The sequence below is a fragment of the Daldinia loculata genome, assembly GCF_022478755.1.
Source record: "Daldinia loculata strain CBS 113971 unplaced genomic scaffold F4817scaffold_12, whole genome shotgun sequence".
Lineage (NCBI taxonomy): Eukaryota > Fungi > Ascomycota > Sordariomycetes > Xylariales > Hypoxylaceae > Daldinia > Daldinia loculata.
In genome coordinates, this window is record NW_026054866.1 from 123,517 (window position 1) to 142,879 (window position 19,363).

General features: G+C 45.4%; 5 protein-coding genes across 5 annotated transcripts; 4 read left to right on the top strand and 1 right to left on the bottom strand.

Moving 5' to 3' along the window:
* Positions 1-2,013: 2,013 nt before the first annotated feature.
* F4817DRAFT_357393 (uncharacterized protein) lies at positions 2,014-5,331 on the top strand (the record flags this gene model as incomplete). The annotated part of the gene is made up of 3 exons (XM_049305916.1): positions 2,014-2,655; positions 2,725-3,327; positions 3,379-5,331. 3 exons carry the CDS (start codon positions 2,014-2,016, stop codon positions 5,329-5,331), a joined length of 3,198 nt encoding a protein of 1,065 aa, XP_049161019.1.
* Positions 5,332-6,900: 1,569 nt separating this feature from the next.
* Positions 6,901-8,525, top strand: F4817DRAFT_32710 (cell differentiation protein rcd1). Its single transcript, XM_049301988.1, has 4 exons — positions 6,901-6,944; positions 7,013-7,508; positions 7,568-7,723; positions 7,778-8,525. The coding sequence occupies exons 2-4, from the start codon at positions 7,142-7,144 to the stop codon at positions 8,329-8,331; spliced, it is 1,077 nt and encodes a 358-aa protein (XP_049161020.1). The 5' UTR covers positions 6,901-6,944; positions 7,013-7,141; the 3' UTR covers positions 8,332-8,525.
* Positions 8,526-10,511: 1,986 nt separating this feature from the next.
* F4817DRAFT_331215 (uncharacterized protein) lies at positions 10,512-11,615 on the top strand. Its single transcript, XM_049302484.1, has 2 exons — positions 10,512-10,674; positions 10,727-11,615. The coding sequence occupies exon 2, from the start codon at positions 10,862-10,864 to the stop codon at positions 11,156-11,158; it is 297 nt and encodes a 98-aa protein (XP_049161021.1). The 5' UTR covers positions 10,512-10,674; positions 10,727-10,861; the 3' UTR covers positions 11,159-11,615.
* An 880-nt stretch (positions 11,616-12,495) lies between these two features.
* F4817DRAFT_32754 (uncharacterized protein) lies at positions 12,496-13,494 on the top strand. The gene is made up of 2 exons (XM_049302047.1): positions 12,496-12,622; positions 12,708-13,494. The coding sequence occupies exons 1-2, from the start codon at positions 12,566-12,568 to the stop codon at positions 13,152-13,154; spliced, it is 504 nt and encodes a 167-aa protein (XP_049161022.1). The 5' UTR covers positions 12,496-12,565; the 3' UTR covers positions 13,155-13,494.
* Positions 13,495-16,296: 2,802 nt separating this feature from the next.
* F4817DRAFT_331220 (Zinc/iron permease) lies at positions 16,297-18,754 on the bottom strand. Its single transcript, XM_049302485.1, has 6 exons — positions 18,358-18,754; positions 18,278-18,304; positions 18,104-18,219; positions 17,178-18,052; positions 16,989-17,116; positions 16,297-16,938 (listed from the first exon to the last, which is right to left on the bottom strand). Exons 1-6 carry the CDS (start codon positions 18,446-18,448, stop codon positions 16,904-16,906), a joined length of 1,272 nt encoding a protein of 423 aa, XP_049161023.1. The 5' UTR covers positions 18,449-18,754; the 3' UTR covers positions 16,297-16,903.
* Positions 18,755-19,363: the final 609 nt, after the last annotated feature.

Here is a 19,363-nt window from a genome sequence, read left to right on the forward strand (position 1 = left end):
TGGTATGTTCATCGTAAGACTAGTTAATAAATATATTTTTGAACAGTTACCGAAAACATAATGATACGTAGGACGTCCTGTTGCAGTTCGACAGAGTAGTGCTTTTTTGCGATTACTTCCTTCGGATCCAACTCGCTACACTGTCCAATCAAGCTCTCCCTATTCAATAAGTCAACGGAAACGGCATGGTCGCCAATATCCAACCTATCACCGTCCTTGACTGACCGAACGAAGATGGGATTGTTTTCCTAATCTGTTAAGCTTCGATTTTCTCATACAACCTTGTCGACCAGTGGGCGGAAGCACTTAGGTGTTGTCGTCATACCCCTCCAATCATCACATTGATATGCACAAATCAACTCGATCAACTCGCCATATGGTAAGCAGAGGTATGTAAAAAGAGGATCCAGCACTTGAGACACAGTGGCAAAGAAACCTCGTTTAGAAGAGGTTCCCGAACGATAGGGATTGCTTAATAATTATGCCATCTTGAAGTTGATGGAGTTGTAATACTCAAAAATACGGCACAGTCGATATTTTAGTTCCAGGGGTTAATTTTTATTTCGTCATTCTGTTTAAGCCTAAGCCACACCGTCCACTAACAAGCTCCTTAAGGTCCGCACTAAAGACATATACGTAGTAGCGAGATGCGGCTAGGGAAAGCTCGATGCACTATGTGGAAAGAATGCATTAGTGAAGCTTCGGTCAATCCCAGCTTTTGTTCAGCCAAGTCTCTCTAACGAATTATTGAGTTACCCACCTGGATATTTCAACGGAGACGACGGGGTCAAATTTATGGGTGTGACACTCATCCTATCTTAATAAGGTGCTTATTATTTTCCTTTTTTCTTCATGCCCCTCATATGATATCCTTTTTAGCGTCGAAACAAGATATCACATCCCACGTACCGACGTAGGTATCTCGAATAGGTATATCACCTACCGGTATATCTCTGTGCAGTTTTGCCTTACGGACTTTCCGTATGTACCAGTTGCGGGGTGGAATTCAATTGTCATCTTCTCTTTCCTTGCCACTGTATCATCAGACGTTGATTGGTCTCGTGTTCTGGGGGCACGCTGGACGCTGGACGCTGGACGCTAGATGCAGGGCACGTAAATCCAGGTACTACCTCACACGTATTTTGTACTTGGTTTCTGTACATTCTGTACATTCTGTACATACAGTACATACTTGAACGGTCGCCGGTACTAAATTCGCCGGTGGAGGTTGTCCCTTATTTGACGTTTCTTATTACTACACGTAGGCAGGGTAAGAGGTACACCTGATACAAGCCAACCTGCCAGCGAGCCCACCTGCTTTACATACATACCTCCTAAGGAGCTAAACCGTAAGGTACAATATGTACATGCGACACCGACTACCTAAATATACCGTAGTACACCTACAGTGTCAATCAACTTCGGTCAATAAGATGGCAGACCTAAAGGTAGTGTAGTGTAGTGTATTAGCGTATGAGACGCTAACGCATAACGCATCCCCGGGGCCAATTAGCACCTCTTTAAAGGGGGGGGAAGGTGGGAAGGTGGGAAAAAGAAGAAGCAACCGAGGACTACGACTACCTACGAATTGATGCGAGGCTCCCACCCGTCAAACCGTCAACCGTACCACGTCGCTCCAGCGGTTCAGCGGTTCAGCGGTTTAAAAACAACCTTGCAATAATTGCGGCGTACCCCAAGCAAGAACCAAAACCAAAACCAAGAAACAAGGGGGTCTCGCCTCTTTGCCTGCCCAGGCTATTTGCCATTTGCAGGCTAGTTACTCCTCTAAACTGCCCACTGCCCACTATCCACTGCCCGCCGTCCGCCGTCCGCTGCCCAAATCTCTGGAAACTGCCCAGCAAAGAACCAATTCTCGTCTATAACTTTTTATGGAGAAGAAGCATCGGCCCTTGAATAAGGCGCTGTCACATCAGCTCGGTCCCCCTTGTACTTGTTATTCAACAATTATACTGTACAATATTGTTGTAGCCGTAGCAATAACAGTACCAAGCGATGTCCACTTCGGCAACTGAACAACAACACCAACATCAGCATCGTCATCACCACCACCGTCATTCCTCCTCCTCCTCATCATCCCCGAGGTCACACCAGACCCAGCCACCCGTGCGCGCCCACTCGGCTCGTTCACCCCCGACAAGCTCTACTGCTGCTTCGACCTCTCAGCACAATTCCGGTCAACCTTTAATTCGTTCTGCCTCGGCCTCTCATCATCACCCCCATCACAGCCGTCAGATCTCGTCTTCCGGCCGTCCTCTCCAAGACATCCTACCGCAGAAAGACTATGAGACTTCTAACGTAGCTGCTACTCATCATCAGTCAAAGCGAAGTTCTAGCAAAGATCGCCCTCCTCTAGTCTCGCGTGGTCACGATTCTAAAGGAGTTCACCGTCGAAGCAGCACTCGGTCAACCCACGCTCAGAGCGATATGGCAGGCCCAACTGCTGTCGCGAATAATGCCGGCCCTTCTGCTATCCCGCCCGTTATGCAAGCAGCAGTAGATGCCCGGGCTACAAAGCAAAGGACTTCGAGAACCTCTATCCCTACCCAGTCTGGAAAATGGATTCTAGGCAAGACCATCGGTGCTGGTAGCATGGGTAAGGTCAAGCTAGCTCGTAAAGAAGATGGGACAGAACAGGTTGGCATCCTTGTTTTTCTTTTAATCTTCTAAGACTTCCAAGACCATTCTCTAACTATGATTACATAGGTTGCTTGTAAAATTATTCCTCGAGGCTCTACCGAAGATAACCACCACAGTCGGGCTGATAAGGAGAGGGCTGATCAATCGAAAGAAATACGAACCGCGCGTGAAGCAGCCATTGTGACTCTCCTACAGCACCCACATATCTGCGGTATGCGTGATGTGGTTCGAACCAACTACCATTGGTACATGCTCTTCGAATATGTGAATGGCGGACAGATGCTAGATTATATCATCTCTCACGGAAAGTTAAAGGAGAAGCAAGCAAGGAAGTTCAGCAGGCAAATCGCCAGTGCGCTCGACTACTGCCATCGAAATAGCATAGTACACCGGGACCTAAAGATCGAGAATATCCTTATTAGTAAGACTGGCGACATCAAAATCATTGACTTTGGTCTCAGCAACCTCTTTGCCCCCCGTGGTCACCTTAAGACCTTCTGTGGCAGCCTATATTTTGCCGCCCCCGAACTCCTTCAGGCACGGGCTTACACCGGACCCGAGGTTGACGTCTGGAGCTTTGGTATTGTTTTATACGTGTTGGTGTGTGGCAAAGTCCCCTTCGACGATCAGAGCATGCCAGCTCTCCACGCAAAGATTAAGAAGGGGCTTGTGGATTATCCTAGCTGGCTATCTAATGGCAAGTGATTTAGTTTCGGTTAGTTTGTCTTACCTTCTAACATGGATCCAGAATGCCGGCATCTCCTTTCTCGTATGCTTGTCACCGACCCGAGACAACGAGCCACTATGTACGAAGTCATGAACCACCCTTGGATGATCAAAGGTTATGGCGGTCCTCCCGAAAACTACCTCCCCGCTCGGGAGCCTCTGACACTCCCTCTCGAACCAGAAGTCATCAACGCTATGACCGGCTTCAACTTTGGTCCTCCAGACCTGATTAAAGCTCAGCTCACTAAAGTTATTGAATCCGAAGATTATAAACGCGCTGTGACGCTTCTACAGAAGGAAAAGGAAGTGCTACCTGCGCCCAAGGATGTAGAAAAGAAGCGTGGATTTGGCTTCGACTTCTACAAGCGACGCAACTCCGGGAGTAGCCGCGACAATTTGACGACTCCAAGCTCGGATGCGCTCCAGATCGGCGCCGATCCGCTTAATGCATTCAGCCCTCTAGTATCTATATACTACCTAGTAAAAGAGAAACAAGACCGAGACAAGGTAGATGCTGTACCGAAGTCTCATGCGCCGAAGAATGCGGCAGACTCGCCGATGCCAGAAATCATCCCACCTCCTGAGGCTCACACAAATACGGCGACGTATGAAATGGCTGGAGAGAAGACTACCGGGGGAAGGTCGAGACCTCGTGCCAGAACTCACGGGGAAGATGATGCTCCGGAGGAGCTTAAGAAGGCACCGCAGGGCACACTTGCACCTCCGGAGATTCCTACAGATCCGCCACCGAAGAAGGAGAGCACTGCTGCTGGCATCCTTAGACGGTTCAGCACTAGGCGTCGTAAAGAACCAGAGAGGCTCGATAAAGATCGCTCGCATCCGCCTGTGGTCCAGGTTCATTCGCCAGCTGATGCGCTGGAATCACCACGGAAGAGCTTTAGCATACGTAGGTCTAGACGCGATCGAGACGAGCATAAGCCAACAAGGTTACGATCCGGGAGCAGCCAGCCACAGCATCGAGATCTACTCAGCCCGCCTCTTTCTGCTGGTGCTGACTTGTCCGGGAGCAACAAAGGCCTGGGAAGGTCGACGAGTGTGAGCTCGGCAGAGTTTAGAAGACGACCATTCGGATCTGCGAACAAAATCAACAAGGAGCCGCCACCAACTAGCGGATCCGATCAGTCGGCAGCTACCGATAAAGTTCCACCGGAGCCGAAGACCGCCTTGAACTCCCGAGCTACATCTATGAGGGCAAAGCCATTAAGCCATGCTCGTCGTGAGAGCATACAGGCAAGGAGGTTGCGTAGGGAAGGTGCTCGTGCCGCTGATGTGCCCGAAGAGACGGATCAGGAACTTGGTGAAGCAAGCGGAAATTCAGCGGAGCGTCTAGACGACTCGGAGCTAGCAAAGCCGGTTTTCCTAAAGGGTCTCTTCAGCGTTTCCACAACATCGCCTAAATCAGTGCCTGCTATCCGTACAGACGTTAAGAGGGTGTTAAAACAACTTGGAGTTGATTATACGGAGATTCGTGGTGGCTTTTCTTGTCGCCACGCACCTAGCATCGATCTCAAGAAGGCATCAGACGCAGCAGCGGGTAGCCCGGTCCCGACGCCTAATCACCGCCGTAGGTTCAGCTTTGGTATCAGGACGGATAGAGAGCGCGAGGAGCTCCGAGAAATGGATCGTGTTCCACCTACGCCACGGACGCCAGGAAAGGGACCGGCCGATCGAAGCGACTCTACTTCGGAACTCTCCGACCCCGAAAGTATTCACCGGGATGCAACTACCTCGTCGAGGAGAGTACCGGGCGAAACGACGACCCACGTGCACAGCGACCTAGGTGGAAATATGGTTTTGGAATTTGAAATCTTCATCGTCAAGGTTCCCTTGCTTTCGTTGCATGGGATCCAGTTCAAGCGTATGGCAGGAAATACGTGGCAGTTCAAGAACATGGCAGACCATATTCTAAAGGAGTTGCGCCTATGATTTGAATTTGAAGACGTACGGCGAGTATCTTGCTGAGTCGATAATTCTTTGGGTTTGCTGGGGGTGGCCGCTGGCGGAAGGTGATCGAAAGGATCGGAGCGCATGAATTCCTCCTATTATAAAGCGAGTGTCTTCTATATGCGGCGCCCCCTATGAAACAAGGGCCGTATATTAGTGTTGGAATACGTCTTGATTCTCGATTCCTTCCTCTTGAAGAGTGGGTTGTGTTGCTGTCGATAGGGGCTCTTCGAGGACATGCGCTGTACCTAGAGCCCGTTGTAAGGATATGATGGAATTGGCAGGTTTTGGCGAATGGACTTCACGACGATTGATGTTTTCCTAATAGCAAATACAGGTAGTAATGTAGACAGTACATCTTCGGCGACGGGTAGATAAATGGGATAGTGGTAGCAGCCGTTTGGGCTGACGTACGGTGTTTAATCACGTTATTATTATCCGCGATGGACGTAATGTAGTAATATTTTTCTTAAAATGAACATGGTTCGTTTGCTTTTGACGTTACTCGGTAGTTTTCTATGCTATTAAGATTAGAGATAGTCATCATGTTTTGCCCTCCAATGATGTATTCATCTTGTACAAGGAATTTGTGTATTGTTTGCTTATATTAATTTAATACTTGAGCAAGCCTGACTTGATGGTATTTTTGTTTCTCTAGTTGATAGATACCTTACACGTATTTCTTAAAGTGCGATAAGGTACACTCCGTCTAGATATAATTATCTAACTATGTTGAGTTCGCTTTTTGTTAGGAGATATTGTTTGCGTGTTGACGTCAGCTACCCAAGCAACAAAAGTCGGGCATTGAATCTTTGTAGACAGTGTGTACGTACTTCGTATGTAAAATCCTTAGGTGGGGAGTACCGAAAACGATGTTAATAGGTGGGATGACATGAGGGGTCTACAGGTGCATTAATCCTAGTGAATCACATATTATGCATCAATACAGTATAGATATTGTTGAATGCATACCTGGCATACCTATGTGTAGTCCGTGCACAACCCCGCTGCGGCGCAACCAAGCTAGGGCTGAGAAGGTACGTACCTATGTAGATGGTCAGTGCTTCCTTACCTATAGACCCCCATTCCGTTCGGCAAATTACGACGCGGTGCTTCGTCGCTGGGAACAGCAAAGCCCTGCAACCACTTCAACTTTCTTCAACTTTTATCGATACCCAGATCTGAACCTGCGACCCTTCCGCCCTTCCCATACCATACCACCATATCCTCTCTTCATAGTGCGACTAACCTGCTTGGTTTTTTTTCGTGCAGGAACCTTCGTCTACTTATCCGAAAAGAGGCTACCTAGGTAGCATTAACAGTTGCCCAAGCGTACCTGACCGCCGGGCTTCCAGTAAACTGTAATTCTAAGTTCTATACACGACTTAACAACACCTGAAACAGTTAACCAACGAATTACAGCAGTTAAAGCGAACTGGTATCTCAGGTAGACGCAAGACAAGCGCGATCAACCGATACCAACCGATCCCGATTTATTGATCCCCAAAATCTATGCGACCAACCGGAAACCTCTTTTTCACCTCGTCAAAGTTTACGAAGACATAAAACTCCAGTCTGTCCAGTGATTACACACCGTAAGTAGGTTAATTGGGGGGGACAGAAGAGGTTATAACAAGGGAGAGAGTACTAACTGCAAATATAGACCCTGGATCCGGCCAAGAGTGCAGAGAGCCTGACGCAGCAGGAGTTAAGCAAGGAAATAATACTCAAGAACTACATAGTTACGCCGTACTCTTAGTGATTCGAGCGATCGCGACCGTCAGCCGCCACCATGTTGCCAAACCCGAACCTCTACAGCCACCATCAATACAACCCACACGCCGACCAGTCATGGATGCACCAACAGCAAAGCCACCAGCACCAGGCCCAACAGGCTGCTGCCGCCGCTGCCGCAGCTCAACAGCAGCATTATAATCGATTAGCAGGTGCTCATAATAATGTGTCCACCAACATCGGCGCGTCAGTTGGTGGTCATGTTCAGGATAACGGCTTAGAAAACGTATCAGAGGATAACCGCCGTACGTTGACCTTCGTCGCCGACCTGCTTAATGAAACCACGCGCGAGGCAGCTCTCCTTGAACTGAGCAAGAAGCGAGAACAAGTGCCTGAGCTCGCCCTCATACTGTGGCATTCATTTGGTTAGTAGCCCCCTACGTTAAAACCGGTTCCAAGGGCTAATTCTAATCCGAATTTCCAGGTGTGATGACTTCTCTTATGCAAGAGATTATCTCGGTCTACAACCTACTTAACCCATCGCAATTGACTGCTGCTGCTTCCAACCGAGTCTGCAACGCGCTTGCACTCCTGCAATGCGTAGCATCGCATAATGATACCAGAACCTTGTTCTTGAATGGTACGTTGATCTTTAGGTAAGATAATCATAACATGCTAACAAGACGAAATATAGCCCATATCCCTCTTTTCTTATACCCTTTCCTGAACACTACATCCAAGTCTCGTCCGTTTGAGTATCTACGTCTAACGTCACTTGGTGTGATCGGAGCCTTAGTTAAGAATGACTCTAGTGAGGTGATCAACTTTCTCCTCACGACCGAGATTATCCCTCTTTGCCTCAGAATCATGGAGACTGGATCTGAACTTAGTAAGACAGTTGCCATTTTCATCGTACAGAAGATCCTGCTGGATGATAATGGTCTGAACTATATCTGCGCCACGTATGAGCGCTTCTATGCCGTCGGAACAGTGTTGAGCAACATGGTTGCTCAGCTTGTCGAACAGCAGACCGCTCGCCTCCTTAAGCATGTCGTGCGCTGCTTCCTCCGCCTGAGCGATAACGCCCGCGCTCGCGAGGCTCTCCGCCAGTGCCTCCCGGAACCGCTTCGCGATGCCACCTTTAGCTCGGTCCTCCGTGACGATGCGGCTACCAAACGCTGTCTCGCCCAGCTATTGATTAACCTCTCTGATAATGTCGTGGAGTCCAATAGCAGCCATGGGCTATAAAGCGGATTTGGACCTACCGCGGAGTTACATTGTTCAACAGATACCCCCCCACGACAACCACTTCCAAGTCTTTGAAAGCTTGGGTCTCCTATTATCTATTCATAATTAATGAGAGTATGAGAATCACGTGGAATGAGTTTCTTCCTGACGACACGGTACTTATCCTGAATCTTTCAAAACGATGACGAAATTCTAGTTGGTTTTTATCATTGCTATTCAATATCGGCACCTCGACTTAGGACTATCATTGGCTTTGCTAATACCGAAACTTTTCACGGAGTTTGCGTGGAGTCGGCCGTCCCAGATAGCAGATCAATTCTCCAGAAGCCTACCACACCGATATTATGCCAATCTTAAACCATCCACGTAGTCTCGAAAAAGTATTACATGCCTTTCCCGACTCTACTACAACATCAATATATCCAGCTGTTGTTTTGGGACAATGTTAATTCCTATGAACCTTGTCCAGTCTGGTTTGAAAGATTTATCCCAGTACACGACTCGGAACCTTTCATCACTCATCGGCAAATGTCTCTAATCATCTGGCGCCGACCATGCGCAGACCGCCGAAATTTGTATTATGCAACCTCCCAGCCCACAATACTATCCCTGGGTAGGCATTCTCTTTCTAGTAACAGATATTCCCTCGCAATGAAGGTTATCATTTCCACCTCTACTTTAGTAATGTACTCATTAAGGGTCAGGGGGTATCCAGAGTTCTACATCGGCATTTGACAAGAGTTATGCATACATAACACGGAAATTACACTGTCGATGCAGTTACACTATCCATCTAAGATCCTTTCCGGAAAAGCAGCACAAATCACGCCGATGACTCGGTTTCTATGTACATGTTTACGCAAGGCTGCGCAAGCAAGCCAAACCTCGGTTCAGTGCGATATGAGTCTTCTTTGGGACCTTACCCCCCGGTTGTACATGTATGAATTGCAAATAGGCGGGCGCGGCGGTGTTATACGGCGAATATGGCAACGAAAAGGACTGGCGGCTTCTTATCAATAGATTCTGTAGAGCTCACGTCTAGTAGCTAATGAAATTTGTTAAAAGAACCTTTTTTGTAAAGCATTGTCTGTTGTACTTGTACTTATACTTGTAATCTTAAGCTCCTGGGCTATCTTTCCATTTTCTAGTTCCTTCTTGCACTTGAATGTTGTTGGTGTTTATTGGGAGTTCGTCGTCTGTTGTATGTCATGGTATGAAGTTGGGTTTGTGTTAGGAGTTAGAGGACTGTACTTCTAGTGGAAATATGTTAAAGTTAGCAGACCAGTGAAGACTTCAGACTTTAAACTCAGTCAACGAATAGAGATAGCTATAAAATACTTGATAATTGGTTTAGGTTTGTTATATCTAAAGTATTGTTACTATTACCAGTTATCCTTAAGCAGACGAAGGTATTTTTCTTTTACATTATGTTTTTTCCAAGTTTACGAAAGTGCTTAATATAAATATATAGACTTATTATCATTGGTGTGTAATTAAGTTATACTATTGACTTATTACATAGGTAGCTTAAAAGCTTGGTTTAATTACCCCTTTTCCAGCCTTTTGTCACTTTTTAGGGGATGGAAGCGAAAGGGGAGAGTTTGGTGTGTACGAATTTAGAAATAGCATTTAATAGCTTAACTTTAGCAATTAATATATTGTATTAGTCAACGTGTCCCCGAGTTTTAATATTGTTAGTTAACTAATGTTTTCATCAACTTTGAGCTTCTTCCGAACCCCCCCTTTAAGGATGCAAGACAATCTTATCAGAAAATTTACTTTGCTATTTCAGGCATGGTTTAAAGACACTATTGTTAATGTATTAATACTTGTGCGGTCGCGCTTGCTGCTATAGTAATTATAGATATCAGGGGTAAATTGCAAGCGCCACTATTGTGATCATATTAAGAATATGAGTATAGCTGGTGAATGGCCTTTATTCTCAAATCATATACTATCTTAGTACTGGAAGATATGATTCTCTTTGGTATCTAATCGCTTTCTAGAATATTACCGTGTTGTAATAGAGTGGTGCTACAAAAGGGGGGTGATTCAAGTATGTACCTCCCAAAGTAGATACGTAGATGACCGACCAGTCAAATTGCTATATTAGTTGCAGATGCCTAACCAGTGCCTAACCAATTCTATTCTGCGAGGCTTTAGTACTTGGATGTGTTGTAGTGGCGTTTGCGTCTTTTTTCTTTCAAGAGCAAGCCATCCTCTATTATTATTATACACATAGAATTCATCATCAGCAACAGCACAATGTTCGAAACACCTACTGATATAACTTTAACAAAGCTGGTGGAAGTTCTTTAAATACTTTTGGAATTAGATATTGATGTAAGTGTGATACAATTGCTCGTTTACCCAGCTTATGTCCTGATGGGTATAGCAAACCACCATAGACAACTTAGGACCGGCTGGGCTACGAAGTTACCTACAAACACAACGACCCTCAGCTTCTTACCCAATAGTGCCGCCACGATGTTTCAGCTGCCGCAAACCTGCTACCAAATACTTCACAAATATGACGAATTCTAAGGGCAACGGGGGTCGCCCATACTTCAAATGTGGCCCCTGCGATCAGTTCCTCGTATTTGCTGATGCCCGTGGCAACAAACCTCAGCGCAAAACCTGCAGATGCGGGTTTTCTACTAAACAGATAATAGGAGGAAAGAATACAGAAAACTACGGACAGATAATCTACGTTTGTAGACAAGGTATATGTGGTTATTATGTGCCACGCGTGGATGATAATACGCAAAGGGCTATCAAAATCGATCCGGGACTTAAAAGTCAACTGGTAGAATTATATATAATTTGACGATTACATAAAAGACCTACGATGGGCGTTCAGGTTCAAGAAAGAGCCGAAATGAAAGAGGATAAAGGGATGACGTTGGATACGTACGGAGAATGCTTTTACTCTTGCAGATTGTCCATAACTAGTTACTTCTTTTATAAAGAACGAAACGGCACATATTGTTATTCAGATATGGGGACTTTACGCCGGCGTCATCTCCTTTAGCAGTTATTGAGGCGTTAATTTGTTATCTTGATCATGGAAACGCTCATTGGAGATACGACGATACTGTCGGTGGGTAAAAGGGGAGCAAGGAAGAGAGGCAAATTGTCCCAGACTGTCTACCTAGGTAGGTAGCTTGAAAACCGAGTATTGCTATTGGAATAGTACGCCTTCTTAATTATACTTAACATGCTATATTATTACCTAAGTAGAACATGAAGTTAGGTATCTAGCAAAAATTCTAATAAAACGAGGGACACATCTCGAGTTTTAAGCAGCTGCGTAGATAAACTACCCCCTTTTTTACCTTTTGCCGCCTCCTGGGGGGACGGATGAAAAAAAAGGGAGTCTAATACGTACGAACTTAGAAATAACTATCAGAGATTATACCTTTGATGAACGTCATACATAGAGTGAATGTCAGGATAGATAAAATTGAACTATCAACACCCGCCTTCTACCATCTTACGAGGGCGCTGCGCGCCTCTTATATACCCAATCCTAGATCTAACCCTGAGTCTACCCCTAACCAGGTACTTATACCCTGACAATAACTAACTGCCAGAAATTTAGCATATATTGCTTTACTAGCTAGGTTATTACTGGTTTATGATAGTATTAAGGCTCTTAGTAAGCTTGAACTTGATTCTCAATGCCTTTTTTGGAGGATGTAAGACGATGTGATTTAATGGTTTTACTTCAACGATTCATATCTAATTGAGACATGCTAGTACTAGTATATCAATATTATTCCAGCTGCTCTTGTTACTACAGCGGTCGTAGTAGACACGATAAACAGCAAGGGACACCGTTGTACTAAGTACCTCTATAAGTAGGTAGTGTTAGTACCTAGGTAGCCTTTATCTCCAGCCTCATCATATTTTATCTTAGGACTACAAGGCCTGGCTTTTTCTAGAACTAAATCGAATTCTAGGATATTGTTGTACTTGGTGGGATTGATGCCTACTTAGGAATTTGAATAAAGTGTAAAAAGGCTTTAAAGTACCTGAGATATACAAATTATAGACCAATCAGATCGCTTTGTTAGTTGCAAACAACCACCTATAGGTACCTAGCCAATGAATTTATTACATTAATCTATGCTATAATAGCCTGGCCTCTGAGTCGTTTGTAACCGTTTGATCAAGAGAAATCTATCCTACTATTACCATACACAAATAGTATCATTTAGACGTATCGACAACCATGCATTTAAATACGCTGGAAGACGTTATAAGATTTCTTTGTGGGCGAGATACAGATGTAAGTGTATATCTTAACCATATAATAGCCTATGATGGCCCCGGTTTGCCCACTTCATGTCCTAATCGGGTATTATCCCATCTAGGACACCACCTTAGACGCCCGTAAGGGCCGGGCGCCAGACTGGTCTGACTTGCAATGGGTCCTACGAAAAGCGAGACCTTCGGCTTCTTACCCGACATCGCCAATACCGTGCCGTCACTGCGGCTTAACTGCTTCCACGGCCACCACGTCGTCGTCGAATATCAACGGCAACGCGGGACGCCCGTATTTCAGATGTCCAACGATGGGCAAGTTCTTAGTGTTCGCCGACGCCCGCGGCAACGACCCGACGAACCCAGTCTGTAGATGTGGATTGTCAAGCAAGCGGATGATGTCGGGATTTTACAATGCCAAAACTCCAGGAAAGCTGTTCTACGTCTGCAGAAGTGGCATGTGTGAATACTATAGGGAATGTAGGGATGCGCGAGGAGAACATGTCGTAGTCGACTGGGAGCTTGTAGACCACCTGGCGTGGCTTGAGATAATCTGACGGCTGTACGTTGGACTGATGATGGCGTTCGGATTTGGGAAAGAGCTGAGAAACCAGAGGGAACAGGCACATGGAGGGACGGCGTTGGATATGTTCAGCAAAGGCTCTTGCTTTCAGGGGTAGTTTGGTACTTCTCTTATGAGTAACGAATTACGAAATGGCGCAGACTGCTTATGATGAAGCTGGGATTTCACATGGATATCCTTTCCTTTGGTATTTGGCGAGGTGTTAATAAAGAAATTGTTTTTTTTCTTCCCGTTTATTAGCTTGAAGCATTGATGTTCAAAAAGCAAATAGGCTATTGCCTATTCGAAGTTAACTCCTGATATGAGAATCCCATGTCGATAGGTTTAACCATATTATTACTGATAAGTAATTAAGCTATATCGTATAACGATTTGACTCACAGACAAGCTTTAGTGGCGATTCCTTTCGGCGCCTTGCTATTTTTCAGAGAACAAAGAAAGAGAGCATAGGTTATGAACACTTAGAGATATATACCTGACAGCTCAATGTAATAACTGATACCTATATTCTGCTAGTTTCGTTGTTCCTGAGGTGATGGTGTTAAAGTTCCTTTTCTGTAATCCTGACTTTCTTACCCCTTTTTTGAGGATAAGTATAAAATGATCTGATTCGATCAAAAAATTACTTGAACGAGTCATATATCGTTAAGATATACTATCATCGGTGCATTACTACTAGTTTAGCCACACTTGATGCTGTAGCGGTATAGATATGTTAAACAACAAAGGTCGCCGTCGTGATCGTAGAATGTATTAGTTGCGGGTGGGTTTTGTCTCCAGTCTCTTCGTATTTTGTCTTGGCATTGGAAGGCATGGCTCTCCTCAGAGTTGACCTGTATCATAATGTAGTTCTTGGTTTGTGAAATGTAGATGGGCGACTGAATAACGTCCGGAAAAGGGGGGATATGAGGCGACTAAGGGGTAATTTGAATTTTTATCTCTGAAGTAAAAGCATAGGAGGTACCTAAGATGACTGACTGATCGGGTGGTTATATTAGCTGTAGGCAGCTGACCAACGGGACTAGTTTATTAATTAATATTGTTGCAAGGCTCTTGACATCTACATAGAACAAAGAATATCTTCAGTATATACATCTCATGCTTCCAGAGCTAAATTTAGAGTTCCTCGCGAGATAACGAAGTGGTTTTCATGCTTCTTGCTCTACCTCGTGAGAATCTTGTCTCGTTCTTACCATACGCAAATAACCCCGTATCGAGAACATCATCTAGTATGGATACCCCGTATAGGCGTCTGACTACTGTAGATGAAGTCTGTTAATTATTTCCGGGTATAGATGAAGAACAAGTGAGTGTGGGATAACGGTCTAGTCTACTCTGTCCTAATTAGATATATACAGAGAACTACGGATTTCCCGGAGTCTGCACCGCTATGCCGTTCCTGTAACAAGCGCGGTACTTCGAAGGTGACCAAAGACAACCTTCGTAATGGAAATGCTGGAAGTCGATACTACAGATGCGAAAGTTGCAAACACTTCTTCGGGTTCGTTAATGCTCGTGGAAACGATCCTACAAACCCAGACTGCGGCTGTAAAACTCCAAGCAAGCGGTTATTGGTAGGACGTTGGGATGAACATTTAAAAAATCCAGTAGTTGGGCAGGTATTCTACGCCTGCAGGCATTTGAAATCTGATTTCAATAGGTATCGTAAGACTGAGGAGAAGGAATACGTCATAATTGACAATGAGGAACTTATAGCTGAGCTAGGAAGGCTGAATATAATCTAACGGTTCTCTAATGAACAGCAGATGGAATTCAAGAAAGAGCTGAGCTTAGAGGGAATGGGAGGATGGAGGAGCGGTGTTGAATACGTCTGACGAGTGCTTCTACTTCTAAGAATCGTGTGGTTTTTTTATGAGGAACTAAGCGGTACAGATTGTCTATTGAGATGTTGGAACTACCTACCAAAGTCATTAATTTTAGCATTTGGCGAGGTACTACTTTGTTATATTGTACAGAAAACCGCTCGTTAGATACACGAAGATGTTGTTGGTAAAGGAGACGTGGAGCGAGTTAAGTTGTCACTCATTAGGTATCTGGGTAGCTCTTAGAGGAATAGTATTGAAATATCATACTATTCTAACTAAGTTGTAAGCTTTTCCACTCTAAAACACGATGCTATAACATAGAGCTTTAACCCGAGCACGCTATGGTTGTAGAGCGGACACTGATAATATCCTGCGTGTTGTAGATGTACTCAAAAACTTACACTTAACCTATATTCGAAAGCTAAACCGGACACTATGATAGCATTGTAACTTAAGGATATGGCCATAGACCGAGAGAAAATAACAGAAGAGCGAATGACTTGAATTTATAACTGATATTGCAACGAATTTACCAACCAGCATTGAGCTTCAAGTTGTCTGCGTTCTTGAATACCTCTTACGCAAACCTCGACAACTCGAAACGTATCATCTACGTCAAGCCTTAAACGCCCATAAAAATACAAACCCTTTCGTATAACTACCTTACTTATCATTATCAATCTCCATCAAAAACACCCTGCGTCCTCGGAAATGCCTCCCTCGCATCGTCCTTGGCAGCATCATGGCATGCACTTCAGAACCCGTTTCCACCCGTCGTCCCTTTCCTACCACCGGAACCATGAAACCCATCCCGCAGCCATACATACATACATAGGTACCTACCTACATACCTACCTACATACATACCTACATACATACCTACATACATACATACATACAGGCATACATACAGACATACATACATACATACAGACAAGCCGTAGTGTAGTATATATAAGGTAACAGCCCAAACTAGGTAGGTAGGCAACGCGGCACGTGCCCACTTCCCGAATACCACCATGCGTTGGTAGTCGACCTGCGGTTCTAGGCATTGTATCACGATGCGCGGCTCCACGAACCCTCTCGTTTCAGAAAAGTCCGGGGTTCACTGCAGAACCACCGGATCCGGTTCCGGGCTGACTACGTGCATATCGCCGTACTAGTAATGCCAGATTTCGGAGGTAGAATCCCTTGCCCAACTTAGCAGTTCGTCTTGGTCTTTGGAGAATATCGAGAAAAAGAAGGGGAAAAGAAGGGGAAAAGAAGGGGGAAAAAAAGGAAAAAAATATCGAGTTTGACTTGATTTTGGTATTCTTCATATGCTATCAGAGTAGCCTCCGGATTCGCTCTAGTAATACATTTTTCGCTCCAATGAGAATCGTTAATGTCCTCCGCGCGCTCCTCATACCTTGATAACTACCTAATCCTCCGACTCGGCCCTGTCGTCGCCGTCGCCTCTGGAATTTTTTGGCAGAGGTTCGGTATTTTCGTATGCCCCGAAATTATTTCGGCAGCATTTCCCCCCCGTCTCCTCGACTCGACGTCCTATAGACGTCGGTCGTTCTGCCTAAGTTGAAAGCAACGTTCTTATCGCGCTTTATTTCGCTCCTATGCTCAATCCAACCATATGCTGCGTAGATGATGCTAATACTGGTGCATGCGGTAAGGACTGTCTTGTAAAATTACAATTTGACAAGGGAGACCCTTCATACAACTTCCAATGTCCTAGTTTCCTGCTATGGCCGTCACCCTATTATGTATTTCCTACCCGCTTGATGGCTCACTTATGCCATTCCGTTCAAGTAGCGCAGCTTAAGTAGTATGATAATACTACTATGATATCGTGGCTTCATGTTTTCGTTTCCCCGGATCTTCTCGTAGTTCTCATAGTTGCTCTTTAAGCGAAGGCACCGACGATAGCCATGCCGATAGCTATCTCAAGTTAGCTAAGAATAATCGGGGCGGGCTGTATGAAAACTTACCTCCTAAGATGACAAACATGAAAGCAATCTTCTTGTCCTTCATCGTCAACACTTTGCTGGATTCTTCGGAGAGGAAGTCTTCAGCGAGCAGGTCAACCAGAGCGGCGTAGATCAAAAGACCGGAAGAGCTACAATACAATACCTATGTTAGCGTTAAATCTTAACAGACTGGCACAAGAGTTCACATACATAGAGTTGAAGACACCAACGATAATCAAGCCAAAGGCGCTGTTAGGGTCGTAGCTGTTACGCGCAGCCAAACCGATGGCCTGTCCAATAGGGGCGGTCGTTCCGAAAGCGAACACTAATAGCCAGGGTCGGATACTGCCCTTAGGGTACGGAACAGCGGCGATACGAGAACCAAGACCAAGACCTTCAAACATTTGGTGGAAAAGGATAGCGACCAGGAGAATGACAAAGCCGTCGATGGTGATAGAAACAGTCATTCCGACGAAGACGGAGTGGAAAAGGATACCGCCCTCAAGCAGTGTAATGTTCATGGACATCCTCTTGTAGACCATGGGGTCAACCGGCTGGCCCTCCTCGTCAAACATGCTCTTTTCGCTGACCACTACTTCCTGCTTGGACTCCGACTGTACTGGCATGTTGCCACCAGATGCCTTGATCATGTTGACGAGCTCGAGACGTTGGCGGACGTATTGCTCGTAGAAAACGACGAACCACGGAGGCATTTCGGATCGGGGAAGGTCTAGATCGTCCTCAGGGTATGGGTATGGGTTGTGGTCGTGCACCTCCTTGGCCATCCTCTTCTCGTATTCCACGTCTTCGGCCTCAAAGCCCACCATAGTCGCATCAGATGGCTGCGCACGGTGCTGAGGCTGAGACTGAGGCTGAGCAACAACCATTGGAGCGGGTGCGTGGTGCTCGAAACCCGCGGCGCCGCCGTGGGAATGTCCACCCATCTTGTTGTTCATCCACATCTCAATGACAAACAGAATAAAGAGGGCAGTCATCATAATAACACCAGGAAGAGGGGGGTACTGTTTGGTAAAGAGATCCGGAAGGCATGGGTCTGAAAGACTGAACCAGGCTGTAGGGAGAAGCTGAGATATAGGTTAGATAGAAATATAGAGATATCCTCTGGCACAACATACATGGACGAAAGCAGTTGCTATCAGGACACCCGTTCCGAAATGTTTGCAGGCGAAGAACACCTTTTCCGGTACCTTCAACCAGCTGATCTTCTTCGCGGCCACGGGAAAGCCAGCCCCTAAAAACGACTTGTCAATATTGTGCCACGGATTATAAACATCTGAAGTATTGCATACCGAAGATTGATGCAGTCAGGACAAGGACTAAGAGACTGTTAGCTGATTACGATCCGTATTATCTCGATTTCAGCACTTACACAGTCCAACCGTGTGTAGAGTAAGATCGTACTCTCCGGCCTGCTTACCACCGCCACAAGCAGGCTTTGCATTTCCCGTATTTTGCGACATGATGTTCAAATATCTAAGTTACTTAGGTACCTAGGTAGTTAACCAAACAGAGTACACAAAAAAGCGAAAGGATGAAGTCGAAAATCCGGCGACTGGAAACCCCGCTCAAGAGAAAGGACAAAAAAGGGATAATATGAAGCCGTCCGGCGACTCCTGGGTGTATAAATAGAAACAACAGACGAGAGGCTTCAATCCCCACGCCAAGAGAAGAGAATATAAATAAAAAGAAGAGAATGTGAAAGAGAACGAAGACCCATAACACTCGACCAGGACACAGCACAGAAGAATATGAATATCGATCAAAAGTCTTGGAAGGTCAGGCTGGGCCTTTGCTTTAATATGCATTACTATGACAAGACGAAGATCCATGGTACTCGATGTTGAAATTGCATGCATCTGCACTGAAATTGCATATGCATCTGCACTGTCATGGATTCAGAATAGATATCCTCGACTATTCTTGACGTTTTTGCTCGTACAAACGTACGGCAGCAGCCAACTCCTTGGATCCCTTGTCTTAGTCGAGTTCATTATCTGTATTGTATGAGAGATCGGCTTGGTCAATGCCGCCAGAGTTGTTTCACAGCAATTGTCTGCATCGTGCAGAAACCCATTAATAGTGCAATCTCTACTGTAGTGGGCATTTAGATGCTGAAGATCACGCCTGTGCTTGTGAGAGCCTGGCATGAGCCTCACCCCGGAGGCTCCACCTATAACCTCAGTGAAGCTCCATCTCATTACTTGATAAATTACTACTACGTCGCTCCATTATTGTTAGCCTCGTCTGGATATACAAAAAACTAATCAAGCTTTACGATTAAGGTCAAGATGACGCCGAAAGTAGTGTAAACAGTGAAGGTTGTAGGACTCAAACAAGGCCCACTACTTACCCTAGGAGATTTACTTTGATATATC